This window comes from Numida meleagris, chromosome 18 (genome assembly GCF_002078875.1).
Source record: "Numida meleagris isolate 19003 breed g44 Domestic line chromosome 18, NumMel1.0, whole genome shotgun sequence".
Lineage (NCBI taxonomy): Eukaryota > Metazoa > Chordata > Aves > Galliformes > Numididae > Numida > Numida meleagris.
Genome location: NC_034426.1, coordinates 6283249 through 6298437, shown reverse-complemented (window position 1 = coordinate 6298437; position 15189 = coordinate 6283249). Strand labels below are relative to the sequence as shown.

Here is a 15189-nt window from a genome sequence, read left to right as displayed (position 1 = left end):
GCTTCACCACCCCCTCTCCCGCAAAGACCCCTGGGGAGTGCACCTCCTCCCCTCCCCCTCAGAGGGCCACACCAAAAAAGGCAGTTTACAGTAACCGGGGAATTAACCCTTTAACTGCCCGTACCTTACATGATGTAATGATGTGGAATACCGACAACAAAAAAATCACAAAACCATAACACCATTACACTTATTTCATGTACTTATCGCTTGTCTCATTTGTGCTGACACGCTGTTCTGGGTCACCGATTTTGTATGTCATGCACGACGTGTGTGTGCTGTGATTGAGGCCGACCGGCGCGCTCTGCTACAAGCAAAAGCACTTTGGGTGCTGAATGCCAGAGAGAACAGCTTTCTTTTTTTCCTGTCAGTTAAACAGCCAGCTAATTATAACCAGGGCCTAAGCAAAACTATGAATTTCATTCTTGTATCACGGAACACACCCATGACTCTGTGCGAAACCATTGGCTCTCCCAAACACCAGCTCCGAGCAGGAAGCACAGCGACAGCATCCTCAGCCCCCTGCTAGCTGTGAGCTTCCCAGGGTTGGAAGTCGCCATCACAGCCCTAACACAACGGGCCTTTATGCTCCCAAGGACATATACCCGGAGGATGGCCTTGAGCACCGCGTCGTACACTGGGCCCACGCGTGCTCCGCTGGTCTCGGCCGCCTGCTGGATGTTGTGCAGCCATCTCCTCCTCGCCAAGCTTTGCAAGAACTCCATGTGGCTTCGTTCCACAGTTGAGGTAAAAAATTCCACGATGTTATCAATAATGTCATCTTCATCCCCAGTGACCTCAGAAGCCACCAACTCAAGGAAAGTCTGGAAGGCCTTTGGGGACAGCTTCCCCACTCTGCCAAGCTGTGGGTAACGTGAGCAAAAGTGGTCTTTTGCTAATAGAAGAAACAGAAAACAAGACAAGGACAATCAATTTGAATAGCATTTTTTGCTTTTCCTGTGCAAAGCACAAATTATGCCCTAAACCAGCTGTGGGGGCAGCCCATCCATCACTCTGGGCTTCTTCCAGCTACCTCCTAAAGTAATTGTCATCACGAGAGGTAATCTCCAGCTTCAAGATGGGACGTATCTTTTCCACTAGATACCTTCATTCTCACCTACTAAGATAGAAACCTGCACAGCACTACTCCTTCTGCACCTCTGCAAGATACCTACGCAATAAAGATCAATGGAAAACAGGAAAAATCAGAGGTCTTGCTCCTCAGAACCAAGTTCTATGGACACTTGAGAGGCTGGTGGGACTGGGCTGCATGTAGGCACTGGTTTACAGAAAGGTTGCTCACCTCTCCCATTGAAATGTGGAAGCCAGAGTTTATGGATGACTTCACAGATCACTCCCATACCTGGATTTTCCATTCCATACCATGCTTTCAGCCATTACGACTTTCCTTTGAGGCCTTCCAAAGTCATCCTCAATTATCCTCCTTTAGGTGCCTTTGATGAATTATTGAAATAACATTTGTATTGTGCTAACTCTTATAAATGAAGATCAAAGCAAATGAAAGCTCCACTGAGGTCGTACAGAGGATGGGACAATCACCTGCACTGCAGCAGCAGATGTGGCACAAAAAGGAACAAACTCCGTGGGTTTGGAGGAATACATTAGTGTGGAAAATGCCTCAGCAGTGAAGAGCTGCTGCATATTTCAGGTCGGATATTAGGAAAAACTTCTCCAAAGGAGCAGTGATGCAGGGGCATCAGCTGCCCAGGGAGGTGGCGGGGTCATCAGTGCGTTTCTCAGTGCTGTTAGCTGCAGCAGCAGCAAATGCTTACCGCCCTCAGCTGTGGTGCAGCTACCTGCCAGTGTTATCTTACCCTGCCCATCATCTAAAGAAGATTCAGGCTTCTTTTTTCATGCAATTTCTGATTTACTGACAGAACTAGGATGGAGAATTCATTGACGGTGTAAAAATATTTGGATTTTGACCTCCGCTTTCTCCTCTTTGACAAAAGAGATGAAGAAATACACGTGAAGCTGATCAGTTCTTCCTCTACCGAACCACAGCACACTGAATTATTTCCCCATTCCATCGGTAACATTGCACTTTTCACTGACAAGGAAAATTAGACCGTTCTACCCGCTTTCATCCAGGAGGGTGCAATGTCTGTGAGCCCCTCCTCCAAGCCGGCTTGCTCCACGATGCCTTTGGGAGGGAGGTTGTGTCAGAGCTGCTACAAATGGTTTTATGTTGCTTCTAGGTGGTATTGATTTTGCTATACTATCTTTCTATCTATTTATTTGTCCTTTAGTTTATAAGGCTTTCCTGTGTCCCTCTGTGTTTCTGTAAGCACATGCTGGCATGCTGTGAACGCAGCAGAGCTGTGCAGCGCCAGTTCCTCCTGTGGCTGTGCAGCCTGGGGCAATTCATGGCAGGACAGTGCTGCCCGTCCCACCAGCTGCTGGAATGAGCAAATGAATACAGAGATTTTGCTGCTTGCCAAAATGAGCCCTTTTCAGCAACGTGTGGCAGCGCGAGCAACATGCAGATGTGTGTGGAGATGAATAAACCTGTCCTCTCCACCCAGGCACACATACAGACATGTTCTTAATTGCTAATACGCTATTTCAGCGATGCCCACGTGTGAATATGTATGAAGCTGCCGGACAGGCCCAGGTGAACCTGCTGCACTCCTGGCTGACCCAGGCCTCTGTCAAGGACAAACTTCGCTGGGTTTAGTTGGAGAAATGGACTAATAGCAAAGTGAGACTCGGAGTTACTGTCTCATTCATGAGAGCTGTGCAAGAGTACGGATTGCTGAACGCCACGTGAGCCCCGTATACACTCTGTAGTAAAATCTATCTATTAAAAATAGCAGGGTAATGTAGGCTAGACCAAAAGCGTGAAGCCTGTCCGGAAGCTTTAGGGTTTTTGTTGGTTGGTTGGTTTGCTTTCACTGCCATCTCACAAGCATACACTCCACATGACAGCCAAGCATACACTCTGTATTACCACCGAGACCATTTTTCAACACATCACAGTGTCGTGACAGCGCCGGGCACTGATCGAGAACCGCTCTCTCTGGAGAGTCCTGCAGAGGAGGAGGGGATGGAGCTGTGCATTAACAGGCAGGTCAGGACAACTGTTCCTTTTCATTTCATACATCAGGCCTTGTGTGCTTATGACTGCTTGCAAAACCAAAACATTCCAGGTGCTTGCCAACAAATTCATTAGCACTGTCCTTGAATGCTTTAAGGCCTAAAATGCTTTTAAGGCCTTTGTGTTGACACTGTATGACTTCTCTCAGAGTAGAGCTGTTTCCTTACCCTTCCTCACGGCCTCTTTTTCCATTCCTTCCTTGAACATATTCAGAGCAGCCTCCACTTCTTTCATGTCCAGAAATCCAGATGCGTTGATGTCCCACTGTTCAAAAAGTGCCTCCAGAAGCAGTTTCCGTCGGGTCAAGCGTGAGATGTGAAGTGCCTACAACAGAGAAAGAGCTTGTGTTTGGTGACTGCTGGACACCGACGCTCAACATCTGCACAAATACGGGAACTGCAGCAGTGGGTTGATCACGCAGCCCCTATGGACCAGGGCAGAACTGTGAGTAGACAGTTCAGAGATGAATCATTAAAGCCGGGAGATATTTGGAAGCACTAAATGGAGCGGACAGCTCACTTCTACCTGGCAGAATCAGAACTGCAGAGGGGCATTTCCTATGGATCAGAGGTGAAACCAACTCAGGCAAGTGGAAATTTCCCAGAAGGCAAACATCTTCACAGCAAGAACTAACCAGAGCCTTGTCAGCAATACCCAAAGATTTGGCAGCTTGTGTTTCCATGCTGCTTGGCTGGTTCTGCCCTGAAGTGTGTGGGCTCCAAGAAATGCAGGTCTCATTTATCCTTTGAAACAGCCTCTGCACAGTGTGTGGTGATAAATGGCTTGGAGTGGCACTGTCTCTAAGGCCGAGATACCGGCAGCGTGCTGCACTCTGTGTGAGGACAGCGGAGCCGTCAGATCCAATATCTCATCCAAATTAGGTCAGCAGCACAGAGGGAAACCAGAGAGAGGTCTGAGGAAAGCACAGCTAGAGAGGCTGCTGTGAACAGGCCCACCAGGAAATACATGGACTTACATATATGTACGTGATGCTGAGTATGAGAATGTTGCTGAAAAGGGGTATGTTTTTCCAACACTTAGCAAGAACTCTTTGTATCTTAACCGCAGAGAAACATCCACATTCTCAAATGCCCATGCACACACAGCAAAAGCAGCATGTTGGAGGGGTGCCTTAGAGCCCTCCCCAAAACACCCAGAACTTCACATTGTGCATGCCAGAGCAGTCGGTCAGACATCAGCTTCTTGACTCCTATGAACATGAATGTTTTGAGCTCTTAACCATCAACCTGCTGCCTTGCTGGGTCCAGCTCCAGAACAGACAGATAACCTCCTGCAGGGTGAGGCTGTCCTCGCTGCTGGAGCTTGGGGCTGAGGAGGGGGAACCCGTATGAAAACAACAGGGCAGAAGAAATACAGAATGCAGGGCTGTAAGTGAATAGCTCTGCCAGCACAAGATTAAGAGCTGATTGTGTAATTGTCTCTAGGCATTTGCTGGGTTTGGTTTGCGGACACGGGATCAGCAAAACTTATAAACATTTACTTTTTCGACTTGTTTCTCTTTTTCCTCTTCGGTCTGTCTGTATTCTTCTCCGATGAACCCAACGAGGCTCTTCACGGCAGGCAGCGCAACGCCTTCCCCGAGGAATGTCTCCATGAGCTGAACAAAGCGCGGCAGGTTGAGGCAGCTCGCATCAAAGGCGCTCCCAACGCGAGGAGCGCGGCGGCTCTGAATGTCTGCCATGGCAGGACAGAGGCCTGAAAGGCAGCGAGCAGCGTGTGTCACAGCAAGCCCACTGCTGTGCTGCGCCGGCCACGTGGCAGCACCGCTCCTGACCCCTGCACTTCCCAGCCACGCAGGGCTGAGTGCTGATTGAAGGCCTTAATCTGTTTGCACTTTTTGCATCCAGATTCTTCAGGTTTTTGTTCCAGTCTAGCATGGATACTATTGTACAATTAGGGCAGAGCACTGAGTACAGGTTAACTGAAAGAGAAACCCACCTTGTGAGGCTAAGACTATGCTGCTCTCCCACCTTGCAATCAGCTTTCAGGAGTTGGTGTTTATATTCTTGCCAGAACTCAGCTCACAGCACGTCCACAGACCCTGCCAGTCACAATGTGCCCAGTAAAAGCACAGCATTGTGACCAAATACCTGGAAATCTGCCCTTACAGCCCCAGTCCTCTGGAATTCTCTCTTCGTGGCTTCTGTGCCTGAAGCTTAGATCGAAGGTGAGAAGGTCACCTGACGAAAGACAAAATACAGCCTGTAAGGATATAAGGTTTTAAAAAAGGCCTAAGATACAGCTTTTCTGAAAGCTGTTGAATACACACATACTGTGTCGGTGAGAAGATCTGACATGGGCAGTACCTGACCACGGCTCCACACGCTCCTGGCTGGATGCAGCCAGAGAACCCTGTCCATCTGAGAGGGCCGGGCCTGCAGTTTTAAAAAGAAATCTTCTGTGAACCAGAGTTTACAGTCTGAGCCCCTGGTGATGAAACCCTGATGGAAAACATCACACAGAGCAGATACCGAAGGCTTGCCTGTTCAGAAATCACTGGCATGCACGTGCTCCTATGGTTAATTCAATAAAAAGTGATATGTTGACGAAGGTTAAGGTCTGCCACAACAAAGGAGAAGCCTTTACCTTCACCCTGCTCCTGCAGATGCTCCTCATCCTGCAGCGCGGTCCCTGGGCTTGTCTGCTGTCCAAACGTGTCGCTGTGCTGCCTTGTGAAACTCTCTGTTCTTGCAGGTTCCTTTGCAGCCTCTGCAGCCGGAGCATCCTGTTTGGAAGCAATGACATCCGTGTCTGCCACAGCTTTGCCTTTCAAGGTCTTGTTCACAGCTTCAGGTGCATCTTCAGACCGTTTTGGTTCCTCTTTGCAATTCATTTGTCTCTCTACTAGCTTGCCCTTCTCTGCTTGCGATGCAATAATGTTTTTCCCAATCTGTTTCCATAGCAGGTTCCCTACCCAGCCTAAATCCTTCCCTGCCTGTTTTTCACATTCAGTTTCATGTCTCTTGAGACAGCAGCTGAGCAGAGGCTGGCCCTGGGGAAGCTTCCTCCTGCCTGCCCCTGCAGACTCATGTTGCCTCTCACTGTGTGTTCTGTCTCCATCCAAATCACCAGGTTCAAAATCAGTGTTTGCCACCTCCCTTCCTCACCTCAGCAGCTTGGTTCTCTTCCTCAGGAATTCCTCCAGTCTCCGTTTCACTCACATCCATTTGTTCCAAAAGACCTTCTCCAACGCCAGTGCTCGTTCCATCACTGCTTTGCCTGGGATCACCTGCAGGTTTGGGTGCTAAAACCTCTCTCTCAGAAATCTCTGCTTGAGACGAGACCAAACTTTCGCCTGGTTCCTCGTAACCTTCCTGGTCCTCAAGGCCTGCCCACAAATCCTCCAGACCAACCTCTTGCAGCTCGAGTATTGGCCCTAATGCAGAAAAAGCATTGTTAAGTTGATGGTTTGCACGGGTTTTGTTCTCTGGGATTGCACAAGAAAAGGAAAACTAAACGAAACCAAAATAAATGGCATTCTCTCACAATGTAACAACAAACAATGACAAAATATTTTCTGCAAACATGCATCTCAGAAAAGCCAAACTTCAGCATCATCTTTCCCTGCAGAGAACTGCTCGTTATTGCCTCTTACTCCATGTTTCTTTTGCAATAGGTTTTTGTAATTCTCCATGCAAAAAGGAAGGCTGTAATTTGCCTTGCATTTAATCCCAGCAGTTAATTGATGTCCAATATCTTAAAATACCTTACTTTCACATAGACGATTTTCTGTGGTTTTTCTTTATTCTTCCAGGTTCCCAGAGAAGTTTTTGTGTAAACAGAAAATGAACTGGAATAATCCCCAGTAAGAAGGAATTCTTTCAGGGGAAGCACTACAGAATGGCGGAGGAAGGAGAGGTTTGCAATGCTGCAGTATTTCTGAGCATTGCATCACAGTTTGCAAAACATCTGCAAATGATGGTGTATAGCTCAGTGCCCATTTAAGTCCATTTCTGGCAGCGCTTATAAATGGATATTAACGAGACAAATTCATGCTGTATAAATGAAACACACCACGTACACTCTTTTGGGTTGCAGAATCTCCTCCTGGCGCACACGGAGCTTCTCTCATAGAACTGTTCCAGAAGGCCAAGTATTTTGGGCCTGTCCAAGACACCAACCTAGACAAAGAGATGACAATTACTGTTCTGGGTTTCTTTCTCTGGTTCTCAGGACTCACGTGGACATCTGGAGCACTATGAAGGCATCACGTATTAGAAAGAACTACGTGCGACTGGAAATTATCCATTAGCAGAACACTGGAACGCGTTTCAAAGAAGTCAATTTATTTTATAGGGACAAAAATTCCTTCTCTGGCCTTAGCTGGAACTTGTTACACATATTGCTGTGCAAGCACACCCGCTGGCAGGTGATGTCACGATTTCAGGATAGGTTTGGATTGCCTGAGAGCACCATGGAGGGACTGTCACTGCGCTGCATGGCACTGGGTTTGGCTTTGTGCCCCACCACTTGCTTTGGAGCATCATGTGTGGACAACTGTCTGAGAGGATCATTAGCCCCCAGATCCGACAACCACCCTAACTTCCTTCAAATATTCACGCAGAGTTGAACACAGAGGGGAGAGGGGTGAGTGCAGAGGAAAACACAGAGTTTATTGAATTCTTGCAGCTCAGAGTGAGTGCGTACAGACAATAAAAACAAGAAAAGGCAAAGAAATGGGCCACTTCCAATCTGGAAACTGTGAGTTTAAAAAGTAAAGCAAACCTAAATGATTGATTGCAAGGCTTCCACGTTCTGATGAATTCCTGTTGTCACTATTCCTGTCCTGCCACCGTTGTAATCTTCCTCCCATTAGTGAGCTACAGTAGTTAATTAGATAAAGATTTGCTTCAATTTATTTGTGGCAAGTAGCTTTGCTTTCAAATTATTGATTTCCTTTTCACATTTTGCTCTTAGAGGACAAAGGGCAGGACTCACCGGCATTTAATTCTGTCTTGCAATTGAGTGTATCACATTGAATTCTGCATCTCTTTAATAGGTACACATCTATTTAATAGGGAATGGCCTCACGTTGTGCCAGGGAAGGTTCAGATTGGATATTAGGGAAAATTTCTTCTCCAAAGAGCAGTGATGCAGCGGCACAGCTGCACAGGGGGTGGGGGGTGGTCCCCATCCCTGGAGGTGTTCCAGAGCCATGGGGACGTGGCACTGAGGGCTGTGGTCAGTGGGCACGGTGGGGTGGGGTGGGGTTGGACCTGGGGATCTGAGAGGTCTTTTCCAACCTTTATGACCCTGTGATTCTATGATTCTATATAGAAACACAGAAATATAATATTTTCATAGGTGTTGCCAGATCACTCGGTAATATTTGGATTCTAAGTTCAGTGTTTCCACTATATGCGCTTAATTTTCTCTTTACATTTCTTCAGCTGTCACTTATCACAGTCACCCGGTGGCTGCCTTGAAGCTGGCAGCACTAACGCAAAGCTTCATTTTATTGAAGATATAAATCAATGATTGAAGCCTTATTAAAAAGAGACTGACAAACAGTTCCTGCATCCCGGCCCCTTGTACTGACTCGCTTATCAGTAGGACAGGTACAGAACCTGCTATAAATAACAGCGGGCCATCTGTGTTTGTACAACTGCCCAAAGCTCGGCTCCTCTTTCAGTGCCAGCTGCAGGGAATGGAGAGCGTGCTGACCTCATTTCCTCGTCACCTAGATGCTGGCAGGTGATGATCCGTGCTTGTTTTCAGCACGGCTCTGTGATCCATGCCTAATTCCTTTATCGATGCAGACGAAAGCAGACTTGCCATTTAATGAGCGATAGGTCGGGGTCTAACTGCCTGGCTGTTCTGGGAACACGAGATGTGTATCCTCAGCCCCACCAAAAGTTTGTTGGTGAGCAAGGTGGGGACATGCCCTTGGGAAGGCCATGAGAAGGCAGACCTTGTTGTACTTTTGGGGCATTGAATTCATCTGTGTTTTGGTTCTGCCTTGGAGAGTTCCTGTCTCGCTGCACAGCACAGGCTGCCCGCGCTGAGCTGCCGTCCTTCTGGATGCATGCATCCGAAACCATCATCATGAGCATGTGGGTGCCTTCTAATCTGAGTGTAATTTAAACACTGCTTTCTCAGCCCTAATTGCATCACTAACGGCCAGCCACACTCGCCATGCAGACTGGAATAACTGCCTGCTGCTGAATGAATGGAAATCAGGAGCTGAAACAACTGCTCTGCTGCGCTTTGCAGAGCGGGTGCTACAGGTGATGATCACACTGAGAATGGTGGATGTCCTTGGGTTAGTTTGCATCATTTATCTCCTCTGTGACTATGAGCAGGATGTAGTAGTGCCATACCAAAGAAACCAGGTCAGGTTCGAAAAGAACTGCATGGTCCATGCTACTCATTGGGAGGGTAAGCCTACCATGGGGCTAGGAACAGCAACCATGTGTGCTGTGATTTTTTCTGGGCAGTGATGTGTCCGTGCTGATAGCAGCTCAGTCTGGTCCTGTGGTGCTAGTATTTGGGGCTCCTGGTGGCTGAGATTCCACAGGATTAATGGCATGGAGATGGTGATTACTGCCACAAGAGTAATAGCAAGAAAGTTACATTAAAACATGAAAGGGGAAGAAGGGAACCTTTCAGAATGCATGTCAGTGATGGAACTCAGTTTTATACATTGCTCTGCCCAGGAGAATCCATCACAGCTCTGCTATTGATGGAGCAACAGGAAAATGAAATGTCCTCTGATTGAGTAATAGATGTATTTCCTCCCTCATCCTGAAATAGCAGCTTGCTGCCATTCTCTAAAACACAGCATTGGTGTTGAAACGTGCTCTGTAATTCCATTTTCTTGGAGCTAATTACATGATTAGCATGTCATTGTAGAGCACAGGTTGTCCATTCTGGGTAGGTAAGGATCACTAGAGGAGTGCTGAATGGAATATGCCATATACGTAGAGGAGAGAACCGCAGAACGATGGCAACTGTTGTGTGTAATAGCCAAAGCTTTTGGAGGAAAGTGCCACAAAAAGGCAGTGACCCAGAGAAATACCAAAGTGGAAGCATCAAGATATTGAAATCAGGTTGAGAGCTGCTTACCTGTCCATGATCACAATGTAGGAAGAGATCAGTAAACATTTGCCTGTGCGTATCACGCCTGATGGCTTCTTGGAAGTCCACAGCACACAGACTGAGATGCTTCAGGAACTCTTGGAACATGTCATCTGGAAAGTCTTCAGTGTAGGAATGGACGTACTATGGAGAGAAATAAGCAGTGTAAGCTATTGGCATCTCTAAGCATTTTCACCGTTAGTTCAACTCTTCAAAATCTATCACACGTAACGAAATTTGCAGGAATTTGTCTGTAAATCAGTCTGCCAGTGTAATGCAAACTCGGTGCACGGGCGCTGCACTGCTCACTTTGTTCTTCCCTGCAGAAGCAGCAACGTTCTCCCAGCAAGCCCAGCACGCTGCTGTGTGAGGCACTGCACAAACACATGTCAAGAAGCTCCTTTCCTGGCCCAGGGATAAGCAACCACATCAGAATCCCTCCTGTGAAACGTCAGTGCCTCACATAGGGTGCTCAGGCAGGAGACGCGTTCGCTGCAGTTTTCTGCAACGTTCAGTGCTCCTGGTTTCACTCCCAACCAGGCATGTTGAGCCATTCGTTTTTGCAGATCTGACATTCACTGAGGTCTCTAATGCCATAAAATGACCACTGCCCATACCTGCAGTGTTTAGAGGAGTGTACTGGACACAATTAGAAAAGGAAAGGACTTGCAAACGAGCCCGCTGTCACCCCAGCCCCGTGACACGAGGAGTACTACCGACCCGAGATTTATTTTGAGCTCCAGCCTTGGAGACATTTTAACACTTTGGATTTATAGCCATGTGGTTTCTACGAGCAAAAGCAGTATGGTTCTAAAAACGTGGTGTGTGTGACATAAATAATGACAGCCACCAGAGCAAACCACAGCCCCAAAGCCTGAGCTGAATTATTACAGCAGGTTGCTGGGCCGCAGCGGTGGGGAGCTCATACAGTGAAAGGGAAGAATGTGCAAAGCACGGGATGTTTCCTCTTGTCCCATTTTTAGGCTATGGATACCTTTCATAAGTGCTACAGCATCCTGAGCTTGTTGAAACACCGCAGAGGCATCGCCAAACTGAAACATTAATATTCGTAGTATTATTCATGTCTGTATTGCACAATATCCAGATACACGGGACAACCGGAGCACAGAGGAAGAGCAGAAGGGCAGCAGCCCAGGGCTGAAGGGCAGCTGGGGGCAAAGAATGGCTCCTAATGGATGTGTGCTCCCCCTGCATCTCAGCACGAAAAGGAAGAGCACGGGTGGGCTGGAGAGGAGGTGGCAGAGCTGGGGCTGCGTGCATCTACAGAGCTGCGTCCCGGAGCCCTGTGCCAGTGAACCTGGGGGGAGGCAGTCGGAAAGCAGCGTGTTGTTTGGCATGTCATCCTGATGACACATGCGGAGCCTTGTGTATTAATGCTGCTGTCTGACAGCTCCACTGAGCACTTTTTAGAAGCATCTGTTGGGCTGTGGGGGCAGGAGGAACTATCGTGGAGCTGTGAGCTCTCCTTAGCTGAAGTGTGTAGAGCACTCCAGGCTGTAAAGTACTGTATGCATGATCAGTGCACGTTTGTTCATTATTAACCAATTGATTCTGGCACTCCTCAGAAGAAAGCTCACACCTCCTTATTGCTGTCCAGTGTGAGACTTCACTGTAAACGCATTATCACCCATAACAATGATGTTTTGCTTTTTGTTCCTACTGATCTCAATGGGAATCAAGCAAGCCACGTGCACTCAGGAGGAATAACCTCACCTGTAAAGCCTGACCCCATCAAGCTATGTGAGCATCCCCATTGGTGTCAGTGCTGGAAGTTCTGCATGCTGCAGCACAACGCTTGTGAAACAGACTATTGAGGAGCGGGCACACGGATGCAAGAATACAAGGAGCAGCCGCTGTTTTGCGTGCCCAGAGCATAGATGAGTAAATCCAAAAAATATTTGAAAGCATTTTTCTAACGTTAATGCGGTACGAATTCATTCGGTGCATACACACGTTCCATCAACGCCGTGCTCCAGCAACAGAAAGCAATTCTCTGCGCTCCCGTTATCCAAAACAGTTCCCTTAATTAAATGCAGTTATTCCGAGGTTACATTTAAAAATATCTCATTTCATGCTTAAAAAAGCCTTCGACAAGCTATCATCAAAATGTATCTCTGTGCAGAATGCTGAATGCGTGAATCTTCTGAGAGCAAAGAAGGCGCAAAGATCACCCATGGCTGCTCGGGATTCGTCTCCGCACAGCTCTGTGCTGTTTGTAAGCACCCCCACAGCACCCACCAGCGCTGCTGCAATGGAGGCAGTCGTCATTCCCATCCCAAACTTCTTTTCCTGGGTTTAATAACCCAGCTGGAAAATGTAGCTCTGTCATAGGGAGAAAAGATGGGTGAAGCTGTGGCCTGGAGAGTTTTGCAGTAATTAAGTTGGAACTGATTTGGTTCTTTTCAAACCGGTGAAGAGTGGAGTAATGAGGTGACACTTCCAGTGGCTTTGGAGAGTTAGAAACATGTTTCTGATGTTTCTCAGTGGTGGCTTTTGATTTTATAACTGCGTATTTTTCAACCTGGTTATCCTTCACACAGCCCTCAGCCATTTGTTACAGTCTGGTGAGGGTTCAGGCCAGTTCAGGGCAGAACCCATAGAGCTTCTCATCACTCATGAGGGTTTCCTATGGCTTGCAGAGTTTCACCAGAAATAATTATACGCTGGGGACTGTATTAATCACCTCAGGCTAATTGGTTATATGAGTGCACCACAACTCCCTTGTGCAGCCATTGCAAAATCTGAATTCACGAGGGGGTCACAGTGCGTGTCCTTGCAGGGTACAGGTGCCAGCAGGCTTGGGAGCTCCAAAAAGGGATGGAGAGGGGTGTTGTAAAGCCCAGTGCTGTTAGGTTAACTGCTCTGCAGCAGCACAAGCTGCAGCGCTGAGCAAAGCAGATGGTGCCACTGCTGCTGGCCAGGATGAAAGCGCTGTGACAGCGGAGGATGGAGGTGGAACACGAAATATCCCGATGCAGCCAGTTACCAGGGGAGCTGCAGAAAACCAAAGCCCTTCACTCACTCAGCTGTCCACAGGGAAATGGTACCGCCTTGTGTGGAATGTCACCTTCTGAATCAGACACCCTTACTTCCATTTCTTACCTCTATGAATTCATCAGCGTTCACTTTTTTCCCCCACGTGTCTGTGATTTCCAGCTTCCCCTCATGGGCTGCAAGTAAAAAATGAAGGGATGTTGGTTCAGAAGGCAAACGTTTGTGCTTTGCACTGCACCCAGTTCTTTGTGTCAGTGTGTTACACTGACTCTCTCCTCACGTTGGATTACGTGCGTTTGAGGCTGTCCTACACTGGAGCTGGAAGTGACAAGGATGCTAAGGAGCTGGCTGTAGACAGGCTAGCTAAATCTGGTTCTTACTGAGAGCATTTCTCTTGCTGGGAATCTGCACTTCCCGATTCGGAACGGTATGGTCATATTTATTCTTGACAGATGTTGGTGCAATTTGCAATGATTTTAACAGCAGTTACCACTCATTATGTGAGCAAAGAAATTAGTTTTGATTTAACAGATGAAAATGCCCAAACGTTTTGGGGACATCAGTTCTGCTTCGCAGGAGTGGAATGTGAAAATCACAGTAATTTTCCCAAATAGCTCTGTAGGAAACATTTTACCAGCGATGATATTCAAAACTATTTGCTGGTCAGCTCCTGGGCTGCTGTGCAGGAACTGAGAAGATTTGTCAAACGTCTGCACAGATTTCGGGATGCGGCCTTGGAGCACCAACACGCCATTCCCTGTTCTTTATTCTACAATCCATCAGGAGCAATGAGAACATTCACCATGGAATGCATTTACCTCTTGCTGCTTAAGACAATCCTAAATTGTACGATATCTTTATTAAACTATAAAACAAAACTTAGTGGCCCGTTAATATATATATTGGGTGCTATTCAATTAAATACACTGAGAAACAAAGCGTTGAATCAGTGAAATACAACACAAAGCACCTCCTGTGTCTGTGGAGTCAGCACCCAGACAGAAGCTTCCTTCTCAGCTGCACGTCCCGGGGTCTGTTCACAGCACAGAACGCCAGAGCCACCGCCACCGCACCAGAAGCGTAAAGGCTCTGCTTGGCATTCACACCATGCACTACCCATGTAGGATGATTACTCAGAGGAGCAGTTCTGTAATTAGAAAGGGCTGAGCAGGGCGAGCTCGAGACAGAGGTTACTTCAGCAGCAAGCAGAAATACCCTCTGGAAATGCCCTGCTTCTAGCAAAGGCAGATTTGTTATTATTGATGATCATTACGGGCTATCTACGTACAGGGCTGGCAGCAGGCTGAATGCTGCCACTTCAGGGTTCCTGGCTCTATCTATCCAATTATCATTATTCAGAGAGGTCAAGTGTGAGCTATAAAGCAGATGAGAATTATGGAAAACCTTTCTGTGCTGATACAGAGGCCCCTGTGTTGGGGCTGGCAAAGACAACGGCTAGACACGATGTGCTCCTTGGTGGGATGAGAGGCAAGTTTCACCTTTTTCCCCTAAACAACTCTGCCAGTCTTTAGCACAAAATTAAAGAAGACACATCAAAATTTACCTTTTCTTGCGTCTATGGGAGTAGAAGCACAGGCATCCAGAAAAGACTTCAGTGCACTCTGAATCTACAAATCAAGGTAACAGTCAAAGGGCTGCTTCATGCAGACAATAGTAGGCAAAAGCTGAAGTAAATCATGGTGAATAGCCAGCAGTGTGGGGCAGTCGTGTGGGGCAGCCATGCTTCTTACTTCAAACAGGGAGGCCCTGTTAAATGTAGACTTTGTCCACACTGTTGTGTATGTAAACAAAGGGCAATTTCCTAGGGGGTCGTGTGACTTGAAAGAAGGATGCTTGTTCCAAGAGACCATGAAGATGACTTCACATCTCATCTCTTATGAGCTCCGGTGTCAATCTGTGTGAGTCACAGGGATGGAAAGAAGACGTAACTGGGCCCA

At 47.4% G+C, this 15189-nt stretch overlaps 1 protein-coding gene across 9 annotated transcripts in view; it reads right to left on the bottom strand.

Moving 5' to 3' along the window:
- EFCAB5 (EF-hand calcium binding domain 5) overlaps window positions 1-15189 on the bottom strand; it is a 37948-nt gene that overhangs the window by 12928 nt on the left and 9831 nt on the right. For 7 of the 9 annotated variants that reach the window (XR_002444044.1, XM_021415938.1, XM_021415935.1 and 4 more), the window contains 11 exons: window positions 14796-14859; window positions 13340-13407; window positions 10205-10360; window positions 7161-7260; window positions 6247-6515; window positions 5726-5864; window positions 5413-5514; window positions 5230-5319; window positions 4620-4834; window positions 3286-3442; window positions 606-895 (listed from right to left, as the gene is read on the bottom strand). Coding sequence is in view for 8 of the 9 variants with exons in the window: in XM_021415938.1 (XP_021271613.1) it covers window positions 606-895; window positions 3286-3442; window positions 4620-4834; window positions 5230-5319; window positions 5413-5514; window positions 5726-5864; window positions 6247-6515; window positions 7161-7260; window positions 10205-10360; window positions 13340-13407; window positions 14796-14859 (1650 nt within the window). In the remaining variant the exon portion in view is untranslated. Of the gene's footprint in view, window positions 1-605; window positions 896-3285; window positions 3443-4619; window positions 4835-5229; window positions 5320-5412; window positions 5515-5725; window positions 5865-6246; window positions 6516-7160; window positions 7261-10204; window positions 10361-13339; window positions 13408-14795; window positions 14860-14982; window positions 15147-15189 lie in introns of all 9 variants that reach the window. The other 2 variants (XM_021415941.1, XM_021415939.1) reach the window with 2 other exon arrangements.